The 26,799-nt window shown below is 36.7% G+C and overlaps 1 protein-coding gene across 1 annotated transcript in view; it reads right to left on the bottom strand.

Annotated features, from left to right (window-relative positions):
- TEX15 (testis expressed 15, meiosis and synapsis associated) overlaps nucleotides 1–25,526 on the bottom strand; it is a 61,448-nt gene extending 35,922 nt beyond the window's left edge. Inside the window, 2 exon segments of the mRNA XM_032618294.1 lie at nucleotides 3,953–4,103; nucleotides 25,486–25,526. Of these exon segments, the coding sequence (XP_032474185.1) occupies nucleotides 3,953–4,091 (139 nt within the window). The 5' untranslated portion in view covers nucleotides 4,092–4,103; nucleotides 25,486–25,526.
- Between the last annotated feature and the right edge of the window lie 1,273 nt (nucleotides 25,527–26,799).

Below are 26,799 nucleotides of genomic sequence, written 5' to 3' on the forward strand. Positions count from 1 at the left end.
GCTCGAACCTGTGTCCCTGCATTGGCAGGAGGATTCTTAACCACTGGGCCACCAGGGAAGTCCCTTCTCATGTAAATTTGAGAACAAGCTTATTTATTTACAAAAGGTCTTGCTGGGATTTTGATAGAAACTGCAATAAATCTACAGATAAATTTGTGGAGGACTGACATCTTCATTATGTTGAGTCTTCTAATCAATAAGCATAGTAGGGCTTCCCTGGTGGCGCAGTGGTTGAGAGTCCGCCTGCCGATGCAGGGGACACGGGTTCGTGTCCCAGTCCGGGAAGATCCCACATGCCGCAGAGCGGTTGGGCCCGTGAGCCATGGCCGCTGAGCCTGTGCGTCCGGAGCCTGTGTTCTGCAACGGGAGAGGCCACAACAGTGAGAGGCCTGCATACCGCAAAAAATAAATAAATAAATAAATAAAATAAGCACAGTATACCTCTCCAATAACTTAGAATTTCTTTGATCTCTTTCATCAGCACTTTGTGGTTTAAAGCATAAAAATCCTGTATATATTTTATTAGTTTTATACATAAGTATTTCATGTTTTGAGCTATTAGAAATGGTATTATCATTTTGATTTTCATGGGTTCTTTGCTAGTATATAGAAATTCAATTTATTTTTGTATTTTGATTTTGTATTCAGTGACCCTGCTTAACTTGTTAGTTCCAGGGTTTTCTTCTTTTTCTTTTTTGTAGGTCCCTTGGGATTTTCTATGTAGACCATTGTGTAACCTTCAAACAGGAACAGTCTTATTTCTTCCTTTCTAATTTCTATGCTTTTTATTTCATTTCCCTGACTTTTTGTGCTGGTTAGAATTTCCAGTACTATGTTGATAGTAAGAGTGGTAAAAGAGAACATTCTTGCCTTCTTTCCCTACAGAGAAAACATTCAGTTGTTCATCATTAAGCATGATGTTAGCTATGGGTATTTTTTATATACTTTTTATCAAGCTGAGGAAGTTCTCTATTCCTAGTTGGCTGAGTCTTTATCATGAATGACTTTTTTGTCAAGTGCTTTTTCTGCAAAAATTGATATGATCATGTGATTACTATTATTTATCCTGTGAATACAGACTGACTTTCAAGTACCAAACCAGCCTTGCATCCCTTGAATAAAACTCTCTTAGTTATAGTATATAATTGATTTTATACCTTGCTAAATACAATTTCCTTATATTTTGTATAGGATTTCTGTGTCAAGGCTCATGATGGATATTGGTCTGTAGTTTTCTTTTTTTTTTTGTATTAATTTAGCTTTGGTACCAGGGTAATATTGTCCTGATAAAATTATTCTCTCCTCTGCTATTTTGTGGAAGAAATTGTAAAGAATTTGTATTAGCTCTTTTCTTTAATGTTGAGTAGAATTCTCCAGAGAAACCATCTGGGCCTGGAGATTTCTTTTCCAACAGTTCCTGTGGGTTACTTGAACATTTTTAAAATGGCATTTTGATTTATTTATCGTGTTTTTATAAAAAACGTTTAATTCTGAGATAACTGCAGATTCATATGAAGTTGTGATGTATAATAGAGAGAGATCCTATATCCTATTCACCCAGTTCCCTTCAATGGTAACATCTCACTTTATAATTGCCTTAAATACCTCCTCTACATATACCAAGAATCACATTGAAGAATGTCATACTTTTTGTTCCAACTGTCAAACATAATTAAAAAACTCAAGAGGAGGACTGTCTATTGTATTTCCCTATATTTTTACTCTCCTTCGTTCTTCCGTCATTACAAATGTTCCCAGCTTTTTTCTTTTGTCATTTTCTATTTGGAGAACTTTGTTTAGCCATTCTAAACTAAGATCTACCAATAAAAAATTCTTAGTTTTACTTCATCTGAGAATGTCTACTTCAGTTCTATTCCTGAAGAATATTTTTTCTGGGGACAGTTCTTTTCTTTCTGCACTTAAAAAATGTTGTGCCACTTCCTCTGGGCTCCATGGTTTCTAATGAGCAATCTCCTGTCATTCAATTTTTTCCCCTATAAGTAACATTTAGTTGCTTTCAAGATTTTTTCTGTTCTTAGTTTTCAGAAGTTTGATTATGATGTGCCTTGTCATAGACTTCTCTGGGTTTATCGTGTTTAGGGTTTATTCAACCTTTTGATTGTACAGGTCTATGTCTTTTGCCAAGTTTGGGGAATTTTCAGCCAGTATTTATTCAAATACTCTTTCAGCTCTATGCTCTCTTCTACTTCTGGGTCTCTGAGGACAAAGACATTAGATCTTCTATTATTATTCCACAGGTTCCTGAGGCTCGGTTAATTTGATGTGTTCTCTGTTGTTTAGGCTGGGTAATTTCTGTTATTACATCTTCAAATCCACTGCTTCTTTCCAAAGTCTTCTTGATTCTTCTCTGGAACCCATCCAATCAGTTTTTTATTTCAAATATTGTATTTTTTCAGTTCCAAAACTTCTACTTAATTCTTTATTACATTTTCCATTTCTTTGTTGAGATTTTCCATTTTTTCATTTGTTTCAAGAGTGTTTGTAATTGCCTGTTGAAACATCATTACGATGGCTGTTTTAAAAGCCTTGTCAGATAATTCCAACATGTTTTATTGTGATGTTGGCATCTGTTGATTCATCTTTTCTCATTTGAGTTGGGATTTTACTGGTTGTTGGTATGATGAGTGATTTTTTTAAATATCTTGGTCATTTCGGATATTGTTAAGAGACTCTAGATCATATTCAATCTTGTGGTTTAACAAGCCTCTACTAAAACTAAGCCAGCAAGGGACTGTGCCAGTAGGGAAAGGCTGGGGGTGGGGAAGACTCTGACTCTTTACCACCAGGACGTCCTGGCTCTCTACAAGGTCTCCATGGACACCATTGTTGGGGGGGGGAGGGGTGGCTGTCTTGTTACCATGAGAAAGGGGTGCAAGTCCATGCTCCTGACTCAGCCTCCACTGACACTGTGGGAGGGGGACAGATGCTTTGTTACTGGTGTGTGTGACAGAGTCTAGGCTCCCCACTTGGCCTTCACTGACTCTACTCCCACTGAGACGAGGCAACTCATCACCACAAGGCAAGAGTGGAAACCCACTGACACTGAAGGGGCATGGGATAGCAGAGAAAGGAACGTATGAAGTTCCAAGAAGGGGAGAGGCACAGGTGGAAGGGGAGAGACACAGGTGGAAGTCTAGGCCCTCCACTTAGTCTCTGCTGACAAAGGTGTAGGGCCTATTTCTTTTTATTCCCCCTAGTGTTTTGCAGGAATAGCATGTTCACTGTCAAATAGGTTTCTATCATTCTAGGATACCCCATTCCCAGTCCCTGGCAAGACAGAACAGACTTTTCTTAGGGCTTTTTGTGTTTGTAAAAGTTGGCATTCCTGGGTTGTGGTCACCCAATCTGAGATGTGGAGGAAACAAACAGAAAATCCAGAGAACTTAATGCTACATCACTCCGTAACTCTCAGGGTCCCACACTGATCCATCTTCTTCTCTCCACCTTTCAAAGTCTTCTTATGTTTGTTTTATGTATGACGTCCAGTGTTTTTAGGTGTACTTAGTGGGAGGGATAGGAGACGTGTCTATTTTATTTTGTGTGGAACCAAAAGTACATGTGTATTTAAGGAATTAAAAGCCTGACTTAACCTAATTTTATGTAGAGTCAACCTAATTTTATGTAGAGTCAAAATAGAAGACGAGGGCTTCCCTGGTGGCGCAGTGGTTGAGAGTCCGCCTGCCGATGCAGGGGACACGGGTTCGTGCCCCAGTCTGGGAAGTTCCCACATGCCGCGGAGCCACTGGGCCCGTGAGCCATGGCCACTGAGCCTGTACATCCGGAGCCTGTGCTCCGCGGCTGGAGAGGCCACAACAGTGAGAGGCCCGCGTAACACACACACACACACACAAAAAGAAGACGAGCATTAACTAAGAATCAGAGAAATGTAGTAACAGTTAAGAAATAATCCCATCTTCCATAGAAATATTACCTTTCTCAGCTGTCCTCCTGATCTTGGGAATGGTGAATTTTTTCAAGGGATTGACATCTATACCAGTAACAAATAAAGGTTCAGTAGTTGAGTTCATTTTCCATAGCATCTTGTATTTAGCAGTCTTTTTCATTTCCATTTTGCTGGTGGCCTAAAATCAACCCAAAGTTATTAAACAAAAGGTCAATAAATACATAAGAGGCAATGGCAGTAAAACTATTTAAAAGTTATTACATGAAATTGAATAAAGATATATTTTTGGTCACACTCACAACAGATTTCCATCTCAATTTGGCAGGTTACCCAAAAGAGAAAATGAATTAACAATTTTGGGTTTTATGCAATATAAAAATATTTATTTTGTAGGTTCTAATATACATTTTCCTCGCAACTTAAAGCCTGTGTGTTTCTGAAAAGCTTAATAACATCCAAACAACAATTTCTGTTAACATTTGGTTAAGCTCTTGCCAAGTATCTATTTTTTAAAGTGTTTTTCCTATACACTTCTGTGAATTGAATGATATTCTCTAAATTAGAATCTTTGGCTTTGGGAGAAACTTATGAAAGTTTTAAACCAACTATTGCATGGCTATCCCTACAACTGATAGCCTAAAACAGTCACTATCACTCACTGGCTATTGCTCCACAGTATTACTACCAATGGTTTAAGACATCATATATTGTTATACTACTAGTAACATATTCCTTTTCCTTCCTCCTCCTTTCAACCCTTTTCCCCAAACATACACACACATTGATTAACCTTTCCAGTAGAACTCATACTGGATATCAAAGGAAAGCTATGGTGCCCACACACAGAGAAATATATGCAAAGATATATTTTTCATACCATTTCATAATATGTTTCCTGGGCCTCCTGATACCTATCAACTGCTTAGTTCAAGCATTAGATCACAATCCAAATTAAGAGGTGCCAAAATTCTACATAAGCGTCACAAAGGAAAAGATTCTAGCGAAGGTTCACAAAGGATTATTCCCCACAATCCCCACTCCTTCACCCTTTATGAAAGGTGATCTTGCAATCAAACATGGATCAGAACAGGGAACCGACCAAGACCTCTAGAAAGCGAAGAAAATCAGCCTTTCTCTCATCCAGTCACGTGGACAGACACTAGTGGTGTAGCCTACTAACAAGAATACCCTTAACACATACTAGCTCCAGAGATATTTGTCAAGACTGCCATGTCCATGTGGAAGTTTAATAAGGTGGAAAAGGGAGAAAAATTTACTTAGAATAACTTTTATTACAAAAAACTCTTCAATTCATCATGTTCTATACCTATTGCACGCAAAGGTATACAGCCATCAGTTAAATATACTTTATACTTGAAGAGTCTCGTGCTGTGACAATCAGTATTTTCTTTAACTACAGTAAGATGGGTGATATTTCAGCCACATGGTTCCTTAAAAAATGTTTCTCTAGTAGAATTTACTAATAAAGACTTCTGAAATTGACTCATTTTGTTCCTCAGTGCAATACTTAGCCACAAAGTAGCTATGTTAAAAATCGTCTGATGAAAGACGAATATTCAGGAAACAATGTATTCAACGTCCTTCATTAAGTAAGTTGTACCCAGCAAGTTTTCAAGTATAATCTTTCAAGTAGGAATGATACCCCTTTTACTTCAGTCCAAACAAATCAGCCACATTAAAGTGGTAACAAACTTATATATTTTTTCACGCTTATAGATCACAGTCCCAGAACCACTTATTTATGTTATTTATTTTTATATATATGTGCAAAAATATGTTATATATTGCAAAATATATATAATAGTCCTATAACCATTATCTATGTATTTATATATATTATTTATTTTTCTATGTATAAAAATGAAATCACAAAGTTTGAATCCAGGGAGTTCATACTATGGCTGTGCTATGGGGTCCTGGATTATTCTAGGTGACAGTAAAGGGAAAAATCAATACTAAAAGTTTCAAGAATAGTTAATGCATAGGACACTGAACTTAGTAGGTCCTTAACAGATACTAAAACGGATGAACTAAAGATCAAACAAAGAAACCAAAATCAGAAAGCTTCCCCAACAACTAAAACATCTATTCATATAGGTCCTAAGAGCACGTATATTATGAACAACTATAAGTCAATACATTTAAAGATTACACAAAATAATAAATTCCAGGAAAAAATTTATTAAAATTGATTCAAGAAGAAATTAAAATAATGCATCATCCTATTACTACTAAAAGGAAGTTAAATTAGTAGTTACAAATTGATTCTAAAAATGAAAAAGATATTATTATATCATAAATAAGCCAAGTACATCCCAGAAATGCAAGAGAGATTTAATAACAGGAAATGGGTATACTTCATTTACTACATAAACCTATTAAAGGAGAAAAAAATCAAGTGACTATCACAACAGATGAAGAGAAAGCACCTAATCAAATTCTAAATTCACTTATAATTTAAAAAATAGTCTTAGTAAAGGAAACATTCATAACTTGATGACAGGTATCTGCCGAAAATTTATAGCAAACTGGTAAATGTCTGATGCACTACCTTTTAAATTTAGAATAAAACAAGGATACCACTATCTCTGCTTCCTTTTAACAGTGTCCTGGAGGTACTCATAAGGGCAGAAGACAAGAAGTAAAAGGTATAAAGGAACTAAAAAACTAAAGGGGAAAGGAAAAGGGCTTGGGAATTTCTGGGAGTGACAGAATGAGTCTAAGCTTGTAAGAGAAAGCTTAGACCCAAATAACAGATGAAGGATGAATTTTAGGTAAAAGATCATAATGATTCAAATTTTGGTTCTACTATTAATTAACTATGCTGTTAGGCAAAATATCTAACTTCTCTGAGACTAACTGTATCCATACCTCACATGATTGCAGAAGCCAGTAAAAAACAACTGCACACTATGAACTGTTAGTGATATCCTGAAGTCTATAATGTGGACCCAACTTACAGAGTTTGTCCAGAAGCAGTATTGTAAAGATAACTAGGTTAGAAGTCAAGTGATATTGGTTCTAATTTTCGATCTGCAATTAACCAATTAACCTCAGTTAATCAACATGTCACTAACTTCCTTTGCAGCGCATTACTCTGCTTGCATTATGAATGCTGATACATTCTTCAGAACCAGGTTAGCAGCAAAGGAATAAATCCCTTTTATGTCAAATAGCCAGTCTAAAGACTTAAGCCTCTTAAAGTTTATCTTAAAAGAATATTTGTACTGAGTTTCCTAAAACTATCATTAAAAATTAAGGACCTGAGGGAGGGAGACGCAAGAGGGAAGACATATGGGAACATATGTATATGTATGGCTGATTCACTTTGTTATAGAGCGGAAACTAACACACCATTGTAAAGCAATTATACCCCAATAAAGATGTTTAAAAAAAAAAAAAAAAAAAATTAAGGACCTGAATGCTTGAGACCACTGGTTATGGATTAGAGATTACTAAATAAACCTGCAAAATCTTTTACCCGCTTACTATCAAAAAATCTTGGGCTTCCCTGGTGGCGCAGTGGTTGAGAGTCCGCCTGCCGATGCAGGGGACACGGGTTCGTTCCCCAGTCCGGGAAGATCCCACATGCCGTGGAGCGGCTAGGCATGTAAGCCATGGCCGCTGAGCCTGCGCGTCCAGAGCCTGTGCTCCGCAACGGGAGAGGCCACAACAGTGAGAGGCCCGTGTACCGCAAAAAAAACAAAAACAAAAACAAAAACAAAAAAACTTTACAGAACTTGGTGTTTCAATTGAACAACTTAGAGAGCCCTAGAGTTTCTTTACTAAGACTCAACTGCTATCAGTTATGAAAAGGTTTCCTAGTATAACACAACTCAAGATGACTGTAGCTACATGAAGCATGAGAAAGTTTCTTTTTCAGTTCCCGTTCAAACTTCCACATTAATCAGTTTGTTGTTAACTTACCTTTAACATCTCTAAAAGTTTGCTAATCTCTTTTTAACAAAAACAATGACTCAGTTTCAGGATTTTCTGGCAAATGACACTGTTCTATTTTTACAATTACCTTTGATTTGTTCCAAATAATACAGATTTTCTACTTATTTTCCATCCCAAAATATACTTAAGTTAAAAATAAGTCTATTATAAAATATTAAAGACACTATTCTAACGGTGATGTGCAGATATGGCAAAGATCATCCCTCTTCCAGTAATCTCAGGAAGGAGTTCCTGATGAATAAATAAATGACAAATAAATAATGTTCTTGAAACCTGAGTCACAAACACATAAATTCTAAGTTCTTCAGCAGAGTTCTAAATGGTTAAGAGTAAGAATTACTTCTGATAAAAGGTTAAATCAGGGCTACCCTGGTGGCGCAGTTGTTGAGAGTCCGCCCGCTGATGCAGGGGACACGGGTTCGTGCCCTGGTCTGGGAGGATCCCACATGCCGCGGAGCGGCTGGGCCCGTGAGCCATGGCCACTGAGCCTGCGCATCAGGAGCCTATGCTCCGCAACGGGAGAGGCCACAGCAGTGAGAGGCCCGCGTAACGCAAAAAACAAAAAAAAGGTTAAATCATATCATACATATGATAAACTACATACACATTTAATGAGATTAAATCAAGAATCCCCCAGTTAATAAAACTAGAACTACCATATGACCCAGCAATCCCACTACTGGGCATATACCCTGAGAAAACCATAATTCAAAAAGAGTCATGTACCACAATGTTCATTGTAGCACTATTTACAATAGCCAGGACATGGAAGCAACCTAAGTGTCCATCAACAGATGAATGGATAAAGAAGATGTGGCACATATATACAATGGAATATTACTCAGCCATAAAAAGAAGCGAAATTGAGTTATTTGTAGTGAGGTGGATGGAGCTACAGTCTGTCATACAGAGTGAAGTAAGACAGAAAGAGTAAAACAAATACCGTATGCTAACACATATATATGGAATCTAAAAAAAAAAAAAGGTTCTTATGAACCTAGGGGCAGGACAGGAATAAAGACACAGACGTAGAGAATGGACTTGAGGACACAGGGAGGGGGAAGTGTAAGCTGGGATGAAATGAGAGAGTAACACTGACATATATACTCTACCAAATATAAAATACCTAGTGGGAAGCAGCTGCACAGCACAGGGAGATCAGCTCAGTACTTTGTGATAACCTAGAGGGGTGGGATAGGGAGGGTGTGAGGGAGACGCAAGAGGAAGGGGATATGGGGATATACATATGAATATAGCTGATTCACTTTGTTATACAGCAGAAACTAACACAACATTGTAAAGCAATTATACTCCAATAAAGATGTTTAAAAAAAAGGCAAAATTAAAAAAAAAAAAAGAATCCCCCAATTAAGACAATATGATGTCAAAATGAAATATATTTTAGTCCAACTTTTCACTTCATAGATCAAGGGTTGGCAAACTATAGTCTGTGGGTCAAATCCAGCCCATTACTAGTTTTTGTAGGGCCCACAGCTAAATGACTTTAAAAAAAAAAAAAAGGAATATTTCATGTCACTTGAAAAATTATATGAAATTCAAATTTAAGTGTCTGTAGTAAGTTTTACTAGACTATAGCCACACTCATTCACTTACCTATCTGTCTATGGCTGCTTTCCTATTACAATAGCATAGCTGAGTAAATATGACAGAGACCCTACGGTGCACAAAGACTGAAATATTTACCATCTAGCCCTTTACAGAAGTTTGCCAACCCCTGTTATAAATGAAATAACTAAGTATCAAAGAATTGGAACAATAAAAACTAGGTCTTTTTTTTTTTAATGTCTTAAGTTAATCTTTTTTTTTAAAAAATATTTATTTATTTATTTTTGGCTGTGTTGGGTCTTCATTTCTGTGCGAGGGCTTTCTCTAGTTGCAGCAAGCAGGGGCCACTCTTCATCGCAGTACGCGGGCCTCTCACTATCGCGGCCTCTCTTGTTGCGGAGCACAGGCTCCAGATGCGCAGGCTCAGTAGTTGTGGCTCACGGGCCTAGTTGCTCCGCGGCATGTGGGATCTTCCCAGACCAGGGCTCAAACCCATGTCCCCTGCATTGGCAGGCAGATTCTCAACCACTGCACCACCAGGGAAGCCCAAACTAGGTCTTATGATTTCCACTTTGTGGCTTTTTCTTCTATACTCCCATTGTCTCAATTATCTCTCCACCATATTCTGAATTTCATTCCTACCCACTTTGCTTCTCTGTATCCAGCCCTACAGCATTTAAACATACTCACCTGATGAAGTAAAAAGTGAAACACACAAAACTTGCCAGGGTCAGAAAGATTTGCCCTTATCTATATCACCTCCTACTTCCTCCTCAATCTATTGTGATTTCCACCTTCATTACTCTACCTAAACAGCAATCTTTGTTACCAATGATTTCCACGTGAGTCTCTCATCCACATAGTATGTTTCTGGCTCATAACTTACTTGGCCTCTCTATCTTTGAAACTTGTGACTGATCTCTTCCTGAAACACTACGCTGACTTGAAATAAATGCCCTGACTTCTGTGATGTCATAATCCTGATTTTACAGCTGCTTCTCAGGTGGTGTTCTCTTAGTCTCTTAGCAACCCATCTGTTTTAACCTGACCTTTATTATTGTTTTAATTAATTTTCATTTTTATAAGATAAATTTTAAAATATCCTCTTAAATTTTCTTTTAGTATTTTTTCAAACTAATCTTCATAAATAAAAATAAAACTTTGTGTTTTTAATTTGCATTTCTTTCATTATTAGCGAGACTGAGTCATCCTGTTTATTTTTTCTGTGAATCACTTGTTCCAATCCTTTTCTCGCTTTTTTTTTTGTTAAAATGGTCTTCAGTGAATGATTTATAAGGACTCTATATACACAAAAATTAGTTTTTGCCTGTCATAAGTGTTGCAACATTTCTGTCTTTTAATTTTGTTGATGCAATTTTCCTCCCATAGCAAAACTTTAATTTTTGTGTTGTCTGCTTTCTGAATATTTTAGTATACTGGATTTTTATACTATCACCAGGAGTATATATACCCTCACTGACACGTGATACTTGCAAACTTTAATTTTTGTCAATCTGATGCAAATATCTCATTGTGGTTAGTTTGCACTTCTCTGGTTTTTTTATGAGACTGATCTTCTACTGGGTATATTTATTGGTCATTTGTGTTTTCACCTTTGTGAAATGCCTGATTAAGTTTTTTCCCACTTAAAAAAAAATTCCTTCCTTTTATTTATTTATTTAGGCTGAGTCAGGTCTTAGTTGCTGGCATGTGGGATCTTTTGTTGCAGTGCATGGGCTTCTCTCTAGCTGTGGCGTGTGGGCTCCAGAGCACATGGGCTCAGCAGTTGCGTTGCACAGGCTCTCTAGCTGTGGCACGCGGGCTCCACAGCACATGGGCTCTGTAGTTGTGGCATGTAGGCTCAGTAGTTGCGGTGCATGGGCTTAGTTGCTCCGCACCCACGGCACGTGGAATCTTAGTTCCCTGACCAGGAATCGCACACGACTCCTCTGCGTTGGAAGGTAGATTCTTAATCACTGGACCACCAGGGGAGTCCCCCACTTTTCTATAAAGCTGTTTATTCTATTTAATGTATCTGTAAGGAATCTTTTTGAGATACTAACTCTTCACCAATTATACTTGTTGCAAATAACTTCCCCTACGTTTTTTAAACTTGCCTTTTCACTTTTTGAAGAGAAAAAGTTAATTTTTTAATGTAGTCAAAATTATGAAATTTTTCTTTATATTTGGTGCTTTCTTTTTCACTTTCGATCAACTTTGAGAAATAATTATCAAAAGTGGCCAAGATGGTGGAGTAAAAAGACCCTGAGCTCACCTCCTCACGTGAGCACACCAAAATCACAACTATCTGCAGAACAACCATCAATAAAAAAAAGACTGGAACCTACCAGAAAAGATCTTCTACAGCTGAAGACATAAAGAAGGAACCACATCAAGACCACTAACATCAGGGACTTCCCCAGTGTTCCCGTGATTAAGAATCCGCGCTTCCACTGCAGGGGGCGCAGGTTTGGCCACACAGTGTGGCCAGAAACAAAGCAAAGACCACTAACATCATACTCAATGGTGAAAAGCTGAAAGCACTCCCTCTAAGATCAGGAACAAGACAAGGATGCCCACTCTTGCCACTTTTATTCAACACAGCTTTGGAAGTCCTAGCCACAGCAACTGGAAGAAAAGGAAATAAAAGGAATCCAAATCGGAAAGGAAGAAGTAAAACTGTCACTGTTTGCAAATGACATGCTACTATACATAGAAAACCCTAAAGGCACCACCAGAAAACTACTAGAGCTCATCAATGAATTCGGTAAAGTTTCAGGATACAAAATTAATATACAGAAATCTGCTGTAATTCTATACACTATGAATGAAATATCAGAAAGAGAAATTAAGGAAACAATTCCATTTACCACTGCATCGAAAAGAATAAAACACCTAGGAATAAACCTACCTAAGGAGGCAAAGGATCTGTACTCCGAAAACTATAAGATGCTGATGAAGGAAACTGTAAGACCACACAAACAGATGGAAAGATATACCACGTTTTTGGATTAGATGACTCAATGTTGCTAAAATGACCATACTACCCAAGGCAATCTACAGATTCAACACAATCCCTATCAAATTAACAATGGCATTTTTCACAGAACTGGAACAAAAAAAATTTTAATTTGTATGGAAACACAAAAGACCCCGAATAGCCAAAACAATCTTGAGAAGGAAGAATGAAGCTGGAGGACTGCTCCCCAACTTCAGGCTCCATGACAAGGCTACAGTAATCAAAACAGTACGGTACTGTCACAAAAATAGACACAGAAATCAATGGAACAGTATAGAAAGCCCAGAAATAAACCCATGCACCTGTGGTCAACTAATCTACGATAAAGGAGGCAAGAATATACAATGGAGAAAAGATGGTCTCTTCAATAAGTGGTGCTGGAAAAACTAAACAGCTACACTTAAAAGAATGAATTAAAACATTCTCTACCACCATTTACAAAAATAAACTCAAAATGGATTAAAGACCTAAATTTAAGACCAGATACTATAAAACTCCTAGGGGAAAACATAGGCAAGACACTCTTTGACATAAAATCACAGCAATATTTTTATGGATCCATCTCCTAGAGTAATGGAAACAAAAATAAACAAATGGGAACTAATTAATCTTAAAAACTTTCACATAGCAGAGGAAACCATAAACAAAAGACAACCTACTGAATGGAAGAAAATATTTGCAAATGATGTGACCGACAAGGGATTAATTTCCAAAATATACAAACAATTCATACAGCTCATTATCAAAAAACAAACAACCCAATCAAAAAATGGGCAGGAGGGAGACGCAAGAGGGAAGAGATATGGGAACATATGTATATGTATAACTGATTCACTTTGTTATAAAGCAGAAACTAACACAGCATTGTAAAGCAATTATACCCCAATAAAGATGTTAAAAAAAAAAATGAGCAGAAGACCTTAACAGACATATCTCCAAAGAAGACACACAGATGACTAATAGGCTCATGAAAAGATGCTCAACATTGTAATTATTAGAGAAATGCAAATCAAAACCATAATGAGGTATCACATCACACTGGTCAGAATGGCCATCATCAAAAAGTCTACAAATAATAAGTGCTGGAGAGGGTGTGGAGAAAAGGGAACAGTCCTACACTGTCGGTGAGAATGAAATTGGTGGTCATTATGGAGAACAGTATGGAAGCTCCTTAAAAAACTAAAAATAGGGTTACCATATGATCCAGCAATCCCATCACTGGGCATATATCTGGAGAAAACTCTAACTCGCATGTACATGTACCCCAATGTTCATAGCAGCACTATTTACAATAGCTAAGACATGGAAGCAACCTAAATGTACACTGACAGATGAATGGATAAAGAAGATGTGGTATAAATATATACCATAATGGAATACTACTCATAAAAAAGTCATAAAAAAGAATGAAGTAAATGCCATTTGCAGCAACATGGATGGACCTAGAGATTATCATATTAAGTGAAGTCAGAGAGAGAAAGACAAATATCGTATAATATCATTTGTATGTGGAATCTTAAAAAATGATACAAATGAACTTATTTACAAAACAGAAATAGACTCACAGGTGTAGAAAACAAACTTATGGTTACCAAAGGGGAAAAGGGGGGGTAAGGATAAATTTGGAATCTGGGATTAACAGACACAGACTACTATATATAAAATAAGCAACAAGGCCCTACTGTATATAGCACAGGGAACTACATTCAGTATCTTGTAATAACATATAATGGAAAAGAATCTGAAAAAGAACAGATATATATGTGTAACTGAATCACTTTGCTGCACATCTGAAATACTGTTAATCAACTATATGTCAATAAAAAAATAAAAATTAAAAAAAAGAAATAATTATCCCTAAGGTCATTAAGATAATCTCCTATAGTCTCTTCTAACAGTTTTATAGTTTTGCCTTTAAGTCTTTAATCTGACTGAAATTCATTTTTGTCTAAGGTAAGAAAGTAGGGCTCAGTTTTTCTTAAGACTATCAAACTGTACTAGCATTGATTAGAACAATCTTTCCTTTCCCTGTTTATCTATAATGCCATCTCTGAGAAAAATCAACTTTCTATATACACAGGAATTCTATGGTCTCTGTTCTGTTCTACTGGTTGGTGTATCCTGCACCAACACCATACCATAATAAATCTTGATATATGTCGGGGCATGGCCAAAAGAAAAAAAAACAAATCTTGTTCTTCTGAAGCATTTTTGCTCTTAAAAACACATTTTAAAATGAGCTTGTCTAATAAGGAACCTTGTTTAGGTTTTAATTAGAATTTCATTGAACCTACCGACGATCAATTTTACAATATTGCTTCTGTTTTTATGTTTTGGTTTTTTGGCCCTGAGGCATGGGGGACCTTAGCTCCCCAACCAGGGATTGAACCCACACCCACTGCATTGGAAGGTGGATTCTTTACCACTGGACCACTAGGGAAGTCCCCAATGATCAATTTTAGGAGGAATGACATTGTTATATTAGTCTTCCTATCTGTGAACATGATATCTCTCCACTTATTCATCACTAATATCTTTCAACAAAGTTTTACAATTTTTTCCATGAAGGTTTTACACGTTTTAAAGAATTTACTCCAAGATACTTTATAATTTTTAAATTACTACACTGTATACCATGTCATGTATTTTTCAGATTTACATTTTATTCACTAATATGTTTTAAATGGTGTTGATGATAATGATAATAGCAAAGGATAACATTTATCTATAACACTTACTAGCTACCAGTTATCTAAGTGCTTTAGATATTGACTGATCCATTTAATCCTCATTATATCCCTATGAGATACCATTATTTTTAAATTAGAAAAACAAGTACAGGGAAGTTAAATAATGTGCCCCAGCACACAAAGCTAGAAAGTGCTGAATCTGGAATTCAAAGCCAGGCAGTTTGGCGTCAGATTGAATGCATTCAACAATGAGGCAAACTGACTTTCAGTGAAACTGATTCCTGCATATGAACTATCCAGCAACCTTGTTAAGTGCCTACTAATTCTAATAATTTCTCTCCATTAACAACTATATCCTCTACGAATAATGAAGGACAATATAATAATGACTTACAGTTGTGTTTCTTCCTTTCCATTTCTTATACCATTTAGTTCTGTGCTTGCCTTATCTTGCTGGCTAGGAATTCTAACATACATCAAATACGTGATAATGGCAGGCATCATTGTTTTTTTCCCTTGATTTAAAATTTTTTAAGGGAATGTTTTAAATCTTCTGCAATTGAGTGATAAATGTTTTTTGGTAGACATGCTTACAGCATGTTACAACAGGTTAAATATTCCTGGGTATAAAATTCTAGGCTGCCTGCTATTTTCTCTCAATACTCTGAAAACATTATCCCACTACTTACTGTCCTTCACTGCTCTTGTCAATGAAATTGCCTGTCATTCACTTATGGGCAATCTTTTTATCTGGCAGCTTTTAAATTCTTCTCTTTGGGGTTTTGCATTTTCATAATGATGCTTTAGTCTCTTTTTTTTTTTTTTTTTTTTTTGCGATGCGCGGGCCTCTCACTGCCGTGGCCTCTCCCGTTGCGGAGCACAGGCTCCGGACGTGCAGGTTCAGCAGCCATGGCTCACGGGCCCAGCCGCTCTGCGGCGTGTGGGATCTTCCCGGACCAGGGCATGAACCCGTGTCCCCTGCATCGGCAGGCGGACTCTCAACCACTGCACCACCAGGGAAGCCCTAGTCTAACTATTTGATGGACTTTTTGTATCCAAGGTTTCGTATCTTTGACAGTTATATAAAATTCTCAGCAACTTTATCTTTGTTGCTGTGGCATTGTTCTATTTCCTCAGAACAGGACTTTTAGTTAACTATGTTCAAACTTCTACCTTTATTCTTCATGTATCTTAACTCCTAATTCATATCGTTCATGTTTTTTCCTTAGGCTGCATTCTCAGTAAGTTGATTTAAAATAAATGAAGTTGGTTTAATACACACCCACAGGAAACAAAGGTAGAGATAATATGGTATCTGAATTTGCTTAAAACATATATAGTTTATAACTGCTGAAGCTTAAAAACAGGCACATTGCAGTATTTTATTCTCAGGTATGTTTGCATTTTCCATAATAAAAATAGAAATATAAGAGTGCTTGGTTAAATGTGCATAAATTATCCAAAAGAAGTAGTTGCCTGTGGAGAAAGGAACATTAGATGATTTAGAAATGGGGAGGAGGGAGATTTATCAGTTTCTGTCTTTATTACATTTTCATTTTTATCTTTGTAAATGTATATCCTCTTAAAAATTGAAAAGACTTCCTTCACTATTAGTGAAGACTCCCTTCACTCCCTCCCCATAGCAACAAAAAATATAACATACCTAAGAATAAACTTAAAAATGGACTGGGCTGACATGAAGACTTGTAAAAAAAAAAACAAAAACCACACACACAAAAAAAACTCTGAGGGTTATAAAAGTTTTGCTTAAAAGCATAATATGCACTTTATCTTTGAGCAGAAGTATGTATTATATTGAATATGCAAAAATCTTCCCCTATTAAGCCTTTAAAGTTGATTCAATCTCGAAGTTGACAAAAATAATATTAAAGGTCATATGGAAGAAAAAAACAGAATGAAATTCTGAGAAATAATTAGAGGAGGAAAACTGGCACTATTAAATATTAAAATTTATTTAATAGTTACAGCAATTATAATTAGCTAGGTACACTACCACTCAAATCCAGATTCTATTAAAAAGAAAGAAGGGATCATGAATAATAGGCAACTTGAAACTGTGCAACAGACTTAATAATAAACAATGGAACACCGGGGTCAGGAAAAAGACCAGAAAACCCCATGCTTTTTAAGATGCTATTATTGGTATTCCAAATCAGCAGGAAATCTATGGTATTGATTAAGTTAGGGTGGAAACAGCCGATTCTAACCAAAATCTCTAAGAACCACTGCCCTAGAGATGCTCTTGCACATGTATTCCTAAAGGTAAGTAATCTTCCAAGCAGCACTGTCACTGAACAACGAACTGAGATGTCTATCACCAACCAGCAGATAAATAAGCTGCAGTATATATACCAGGAAATACAACACACGAATGAAAATGAATGAACCCCAACCATATGAAACAGAATGCCAAATCAAGTTGCAAAAGATTAAAATATGATTCCATTTATATAAACTTTAAAAAAACAGGCAAAACTGAATAATCTGTAAGAGTGGAAATATGACAGCAGGCAAAGCATTAGCTCAGGTGTGTTAACAAACTTGTAGAGTCTCCATAGAAAATTTTCAATCCTACATAGGTGAACAACTGAGGCTAGAAAAAAGTACATACAGAAGGGTTTAGACAAACTTGTGCTTAACAGATCTATAGTGATATCCTTCCTCCTCGTCACCATTCATTCATGGTGATCCATAATGTAGGCGTGATTGATGACTGATAAAACTACTGTATTATTTTTATTCCAGGAAACATTTTTTCAAATTCCCATGCTTTTCAATCATTTATTAAAGTCAATATGAATTGGAATGTAGTATTTTTATCTCCCCCACCAAAAGATCACTATTAGGTTAATAGTCGATATTATATCAAGTAGCAATCTATAACAGAAAAAATATGACAGAAACAGAAAAAATATGACAGTTACATAACTGAGTGGTAACTGAATGCTGCCAAAAGAAAAATCTAACCACTAAAAATGTACTATTTTTCAATAATCCCAATTCCCTTTACCATTCCATACTGTACCTATTATATTTTATACATTTCTTCAAGTATTATACTAGGCTTCACCCTGACCAGCCCATTACTGACAGCAAACAGAGGCCTAAATGTTCCAGGAGGAACTGCGTACAACCAGAATTATCTTAGTATATTAAAAACTTACCTTTTAATGATTTAAGTGAGTTTTACATTTTCAGATTTTTACATCAATCTGAATTTTTAAGTTTGTTAAAGAAGTAATCATAACCCTAAAAATAGTTATAATTACTCTGTGTTCATCCTAATTGAAAACATTTCAATGTTCTAAAATTCACTGATCTCGTGACATGTAGAGAAGGTAAGATCAAATCTCTAATACGACCACTGATATCATATACTGAATTATATAATAATCTTATCAATATACAAAGGATACTTACTTTGATCAAATACTGTTGTCTTTGATAGTTTTAGCTATAATCACCACTGAATATGAAATTGGTATAAAAAGAGACATGGATTGTGCAACCAGAAACCAGCTGGTCTTATTGGTAGGACTAAAGTTTCACAAGTCCAATAACATCAGTAAAAAGAGGGCTGGGGTGAAAAGAGACAACATACTAAAGTTATGGAATCCTTAGTTCTTTTGCTCTTCCTGGCTCACAGAATGTCAGTACTACAGAGAATGCCCTCTGCAGGTATGGAAGGGCTAAAGTACATCTATATTTAACATGTACCCTTTTGTAGAAAGCCACCATAAGATGTGCTTTGGGGAAAAAAAAAAAAAAAAGAGAATGAATCTAAAATGAAGATGACATGGGATAAAAAAAAAATGAAAGGTTCCAAACAGGGTAGTAATCTTAGGATGGATGAGAGTGGCACATAACTTCTAGGAAGCCACCAGTCTAGACTAAAGCAGAAAAATGGAGGCTCTAAGAGACAATTCTCCTGGTCAAAAAGAAAAAGGAACTTATATGTCTTAGCCAATAAAAACAAGACTGACAAGTTATGGGTACATTTGCAGAAAAAAATTATTAGACTTATAGAAAAGCAGGCTAAAAAAAGCAATGATTATCCTACGGAGAACAGACAGCCACAGCTGTAGTAAAACAATATCTGTATCATAACAATGTGAGCATTGACTTCTAACAAAAATTTTTATGTTGTTAGAATGGGGGAAGGTAGCGGAGTGGTGGTGGCTGGATGGAAGAGCTTTGTTCTCATTGACCATAAAGACAAAAATCAGTGGATAATTTCTATAATTGATAAATCAAGAAATACTATTGAAACCATATTATCTCTAAGTGTGGAGGGGAATACCCAGGAGAGTAACTGTTAAGAGTTGAAGGTGGCTGCCCCTAGGAAGTAAAACTAGGAACAGAAGAGAGTGGGACAATGGACAACTGTTTTCCAGTATACATCTCTAGTATTATGACTTTTTAAATAATTCCACGTATTAGTTTGATTAAAAGAAAAAGTTAAAAAGTAACAGTTTTTATATGTCATATTTCCATAAAAAATAATACAAATGAATATATATACAAAACAGAAACAGACTCACAGATACAGAAAAAAACTTGTGGTTACCGAAGGGGAGAGGGAAAGGGGGAGGGAAGAAGAAGGGAAAAACTAGGGGTATGGAATTAACAGATACAAACTACTATATATAAAATAGATAAGCAACAAGGATATACTGTATAGCACAGGGAATTATACCCATTAACTTGTAATAACCTATAATGGAATATAATCTGCAAAAATATTGAATCACTATGCTGTACACCTGTGTACTATTGCTGTACACAATACTGTAGATCAACAATACTTCAATTAAAAAAATAAGGATATAAGGCTATGCTATTACATGTGGCAGCAACTTTGATAGGAATCAGAATATCTAGGAAGAACAGTGTAACATCTTTCAGAAAGAGGCAGAGTATTCACTTTGATGGAAAAGTATGAACTTTGGTATCAGATACTGAAGAGTTCTCACAGATCCAGGTAACATCCCAAGGAGTATGGGGGAGAGCTTGCTTTTGTTGTGGGAGTGGTTGTTATTGTCATGTAAATGTTCCAAGTCCTTTTCCAACTCTTAATGTTATTTGGCTATTTGTATCATTTAGTTTTTGTAACACACTTGACATTTTTATAAGCGATGTTTGTCTCTTGTTGGAATTGTCTAGTTCATCGAATGCTAAATAGAAAGTAGCGGTATTTTGTATAAGAAAGAAAATTAAGGCTAAAAGAATAGCAACTATAAACTAGGATGTAAAAGAAAAATGTTCAGAGGTAAGTGCTTTTATTCAAGTAACAAAATCTTGATACAGGGATTAAATGATAAAAGTATCAACAAAGTTTAAAAAAATCCTTTCTCACTAGAAATGTGCCTGGAAAGGAATGGTTCTTGGTATCCCTACCCGTCCACAATAAGAACTATGCACAGTAACAGCTTTTTAATGTAAACATGTAACTTCAAACTCAGTCTGGGTTGTCACACAACTCTTCACTAAAAAGAATGCATGAGGAGACAGTCTGAGACACTTTAATCAGGAAGAAGAACTGGCTTGTTTCTACTGGAAGGAAATACCATGCGTCACAAAGTAAATTCAGCAAGGAAAAAAAACCGTGGCAGATGATATAACAAAAGTTAAACAATAATTATGGCTTGGGTTATTGGTAATTTCCTTTTTACTTTCTACTTTTATATTTTCTAATATATTAAGTTCAGAGGGTTAGAGTGAAGACTGTTCTAACACCCTATATTACATAGAAGGATAAATATACTGATTAACTTTAGACCTAAGTTACATATGTATGTTTTAATTTCTAGGCAAATAAGACGGAGGAATAATTGGTTTGGTGAAGAGTCTCACTCATTGATTTGTAAACAATGACATCTAGCTTTTCAATAACTGCTACCTCTCCCAATATGCTGAGTAGCATGTTCTCTTACAGAGTTCATAACTTCTTTTTAGCAGTGAAATCACAGAGTCCTAACCACTGGACCACCAGGGAATTCCCCAGAGTTCATAACTTTTAACTCACTCTTTATTATTAAGTCTCACTTAATTAAGAGAAAGAAAACAAACTTATAATAGAGAAAAAGAACAAAAGACAAAAATTATTTTTTTGTAAAAGCCAAAAAAACCTTTTAAATACTTCTGCTAAGACTGATCAAGAGGGAAAAAGACATATTTAAGACAATTCCTTTATGAATCCTAATAAGATTTTTTTTTTTGCAGTTAGAAAAAAAAAAGATTTAAAAATGCATGCAAGGGGCTTCCCTGATGGCACAGTGGTTAAGAATCTGCCTGCCAATGCAGGGGACATGGGTTCGAGCCCTGGGCCAGAAAGATCCCACATGCCACGTAGCAACTAAGCCCGTGTGTCACAACTACTGAGCCTGTGCTCTAGAGCCCATGAGCCACAACTACTGAGCCCAGGTGCCACAACCGCTGAAGCCCACATGCCTAGAGCCCATGCTCCACAAGACAGCATGATGAGAAGCCCATGCATCGCAACAAAGGGTAGCCCCCGCTCGCCACAACTGAAGAAAACCCGTGCAGCAATGAAGACCCACTGCAGCCAAAAAAAAAAAAATTGCATGCAGAGACTTCCCTGGTGGCGCAGTGGTTGGGAGTCCGTGGGTTCAAGCCCTGGTATGGGAGGATCCCACGTGCCGCAGAGCAACTGGGCCCATGAGCCGCAACTGCTGAGCCTAGGCTCTAGGGCCCTTGAGCCACAACTACTGGGCTCATGTGCCACAACTGCTGAGCCCACGTGCCTGGGGCCTGTGCTCCGTGACAGGAGAGGCCACCACAATGAGAAGCCACCGCAATGAGAAGCCACCGCAACGGGGCATGGCCCCTGCTTGCTGCAACTAGAAAGCCCGTGTGCAGCAACAGAGACCCAATGCAGCCAATCAATCAATCAAACAAATAATATGGCCATTAAAAAAATGCATGCAGAAAAGTAACTGCCTGAGAATAGCCAACATCCTTAACTGTTATTAAATTTATTATAATGTTACTATAATCAAAATGATGACGTATTGGCTCAGGACATATATAGACAGCAGGACCAGAACAGAGTCCAGAAATAAATCTAAGTATCTGTGAAAAATTAATACATAATAAAGGTGTCAAATTGTTAGGAAAGAGATGGCTTATTTATTAAACGGTGCCAACATAAATGGTTATTTTTTAAGGAAACAAGACTAGATCCCTAATTGAGAACATAATATAAAAAAAGTCAGGTTCGATACAGTAGAATTAATCATGATACTCTCTAGCACTGCTAGGCATTTCAGGGGAAAGGAAATCTAGAATGTTAGGAAAATTATTAATGAAATGGAATGAGTGACCATGGGCAAATCCAGCTTCAATAATTGTACAAAGTATGCCAAGAGGCTGATAAAAAATACAACCGTGAAAGAGGTTGAGATTATAGTGAAGATAAAAAAAGCAGCAGGGGAGAGATGAAATGGGAGGCATGGAAAAAAGAGATGGTAGTCAAAAAGGTTACGAGAACGTCTGCAGTCCCGTAAGAGTGGCAGTTTCTGGTAATGTGTTTCCAAGCAGAAATGAAGCACTACACTGAGGAGGCCAAGAGCAAAAAGGTCCAGGCGCGTGGAAAGGAACTGGATGATGACAGAGAACTGGAAGGAGAATCCCTTCTGAGGTCACAGTAAACACATAGAACACTAAGAGGGAAAACATGAATACTGGAGGATCTTTAGAAGATCTCCCACTGGTCAAGCTGAGCTGACCATTAGAGGGTAAAGGATTATGATCTGTATGATGAGAAGCAAAAAGGCTCAGATGAAAAAAAAGTATAGCTTAATGACTCAAAGGTTAACACCTAACTTCATACAAACAGATTTTCAATAAATGTCTCTTGAATTGAGGTGGGGGGGAGTTAGAGAGGTAAAGTCAAACAATACACTGTTTGTCATGGGCTGGGAAACTTGAAACCAAATTTTGTTGAAGGGGCAGAGAATGCCCCTACGCTGCTATCAGTAAAAAACTATCTATTAAATAATCGCCTTGTTTCACTTAAAGAATGTTATGGACCTTTATTTGTCCATTAATTTGGGCAGGAGCACCTGGCTGAGCATCAGACCATTTGTTCTTATTGATTTCAGATTCAACATCCATGAAACCATTATTGTGTGTCACATATCGCATTAGATATAGAGATTATTCAAAAGGTTTAATGTCAACGCTTTGTGAACATACACATTTAAAGAACGCTCGACTTCATTGTAGTCACTTAGAAAGTTCTATTCCTAGTTCTCTCAAGTTCTTTAACTTGAGGTTTAGCTATAGGTGACTTGGAGCTCTGGAGGAGAGAGGGACATCTGGAATGCCTAAATGCAGAACAATGATAATCATAAAGTTGTTGTGTGTTTTTTTAAACTGCTCCTCAGTCTTATACACAGAAGGTGGAAGTTATTAAATAAAAAATGTCTCTGGATCATCTCCACCCTCTTCACATAAAGTCAACAGAAAACTAGAAATAAAATAGCAAAGGAGGTTCAAGAATAGTTTTAATTTGTTTCTAATTTTATTAAACATGGCCATTAGGTCTATCTTATCATTTCTTTTCCACTCATCATGTTTACTTTGCCATTGCCAAATCTCAGAATCTTTTAGAAAGAGCACCATGTGGAGATTATCAAATCCTTTTGGAGAAGATGAGCCATCTGTTGAGTCCTAGTTCCCTGAAGGGCATTATTCTAAATCAAGACGAGGGCTTTTAACAGCTACACAGTAATTCTAGTAGGTATCTGGACTCACTACAGAAAAAAAACAAGGAAGATTAAAAAAAAAAAAAGAAGAAGAGAAAAGACAAAGCAACAACCCCCAAGAGAACAGCTCTGCTCTTCTCATACTTGTTTTACTTAGGTTTAAAAGATTTTAGACAAGCAGAACTGTGTGCTTCTGAAATCAGTGCCCGAATGAACCACTTCCCCAGAAAGACACGGCTGTATCCAAAGAAAATACCTTACGTTAGAATGCACTACATCTTTAAACTCCTAGAAATTTATAGTAAAACGTTACTAACTTGAACTATTCCGGGAGAATAAAATCTTACTGCCTTGGGGTGATCTTAATAAATATATTATGGAATGTTACCAAGTAAAAATCCGAGAGAAGCTCTCAGATTTGTTCTGAAGACTTTACTAAGATTGAAAAAGCCAATTTTTCCCCAAATGGAAAAAAGTCTAGAACTAATCACAGTGACCAGTTAAAATATATGGGAAAAAATCTAAATTGTCAGCCCCAGTTACAAGTAGCTGAGGGTAACCTGGCTAGAGAGTTCACCCTCTTGTGACTTAATCCAACTTCTCACTTTCCTTCTAAATTTTATGGAACTGGTTTGAAAAAGAATTTTTTCACCAGTATTTATGATATAGTATACAAGATATCAGCAGACATGGGTTTCCTGTCCTGATTCTACCACTCACTAAATGTCTGCTCCTAAGCTTTACTCTTCTCATCTGTGTTTCAGTAAGGCTTAAGGCTATATTGTAAACTGTACTACCTACCCTTCTCTCTACCACTTTCAGGCTCTATTTATTTACATTTTCTCTGTCGTTCCATGTATATGCAAGAAATTGTATACTGTATGCAAGCTGATGCCATTAAAGTTTGATAGCTTCATAAGTTAAACAGCCCTGATCCCTCCACTAACTTTCAAGTGACTAAGAAAATGTATTTCCCTAGAGTACTTCTGTCTATGACTATGGCACTTCTGTTTTTTTAAATGTCAACAGTTGGTTCACTTTCTATCCTCTGAGATGTTTTGTTTTTAGAATCAACTAAATATCATTTAAAACCCATCTGATTAGTATGTGGGTGACCAAATGTGACAATACCACTTTTGATTCAAAAATACATAAAAATGAAAAAATCTGGATACCAAATAACTGTTTCTCATTCTGCGTATGTACTGGTTCAAAAGACAATTCCAAACTTTGATTACCACAAATGTTCTAAGCAATAATTGCATACTGGCCTGACTTGCCAACTGATTCAAAAATTCAATACTTATGCTAAATTAAGGTCAGTTTTGTATGGGCCAGTCTTCTCCACTGGACTATATTACCCATTTTTCTATCTCCAGCACCAACTATAGTTCCTTATAAAGTTAATGAAAAAATACACAGATTCTTCAGGTATTTTTTTATTGCCAATTATTTATGGCAATCATAAAGTGGAAGAGCTTACCCCAGGTGTGTTAAAAAAAAGTAACTACTATAAGTAATAGCAGTTGTGAAACCATTACTTGAAATACTTACCACTCTTCAATGGAATGTACCGTCATATGGTTATGATCAGGACTCAGTCCATACATGAAAAATGACAAAGGAATGTCTACAAAAAAACAAAAAGGCAGAAATATGTACAGAATTACGGTCAGAAGCTCCTTCCAGAATCACCTCTTCATCGTCCTCTTCATCCACTTTTTTCTTCCTGATTTCTGCTGGCCTTTCACTCCTGTTTCATTTGGGGGGAAGGAGGGGTTGATTTTCTGCATGTCTCAGTGCCTTCTCTCTTACACCCTTGCATTCTCTTCTCCTCTCTCATTCCTCTTTTCTCACTTAAGTCTTTCCCTTTCCCTTCAGTACATTCTCATCTGCTATTCAGAATCAGCTCACCACTAGCCACCTAGTAGGGAAAACGACACTGTGACACAGGAGATAAGCAGGCTCTTGGATTTCATATACAGCACAAAACACTAAACAACATTGCTAGTTTTATACCAAAATTTTAGTTAACAGTCATTGTAAACAGTTGTGATACATGCCATGCTCTGTGTACTTTCTATACAGTATCTCATTTAATTTTCACTGATTGTAGTATTATTCCCATTTTCCTGATGAGAAAACAGAGACTCAGAAAGTTTAAAACACTTGCCTAAGGTTACCCAACTGTGAAGTTGGTTTTCAAGTCCAGGCATGATGTCTGGATTCTAAACCACTATGCTATCCCAACCAGTTCTTAAGCTTCTTTCTAGAGGCATTTAAACCTTAACTCTGATTATATGCACCGTTATGATTAGTCCAAATCTTGGTACCTTGTTATAATTAGCTTCACGTTTATATGTTGATTTCAGGATAATACTACTTATGCCCTCATTTCAGGATATTACTGAAATATTACTTATGCTTTGACTTCAGGATAATACTATTGATTACATGGTAATATCTATATGTTACTAAGCCATACATTAAAATGCTACACATTTTTTAAGATAAAGTACTTTTTATTAGTGAAAACATCCAGCAAAATTTTGGACTGACCTCAAATTCTAGATTTTTTCTTTTCTCCAAGTTAAACATTCAAGAATACAAAAAAGGGCTTCCCTGGTGGCGCAGTGGTTGCGAGTCCGCCTGCCGATGCAGGGAGCGCGGGTTCGTGCCCCGGTCCGGGAAGATCCCACGTGCCGTGGAGCGGCTGGGCCCGTGAGCCATGGCCGCTGAGCCTGCGCGTCCGGAGCCTGTGCTCCGCAGCGGGAGATACCACAACAGTGAGAGGCCCGCGTATCGCAAGAAAAAAAAAAAAAAAAGAATACAAAAAAGTATTTAAAACAGACATTGTAGATCCATTTT

The sequence above is a fragment of the Phocoena sinus genome, chromosome 21, assembly GCF_008692025.1.
Source record: "Phocoena sinus isolate mPhoSin1 chromosome 21, mPhoSin1.pri, whole genome shotgun sequence".
Taxonomy (NCBI): Eukaryota; Metazoa; Chordata; class Mammalia; order Artiodactyla; family Phocoenidae; genus Phocoena; species Phocoena sinus.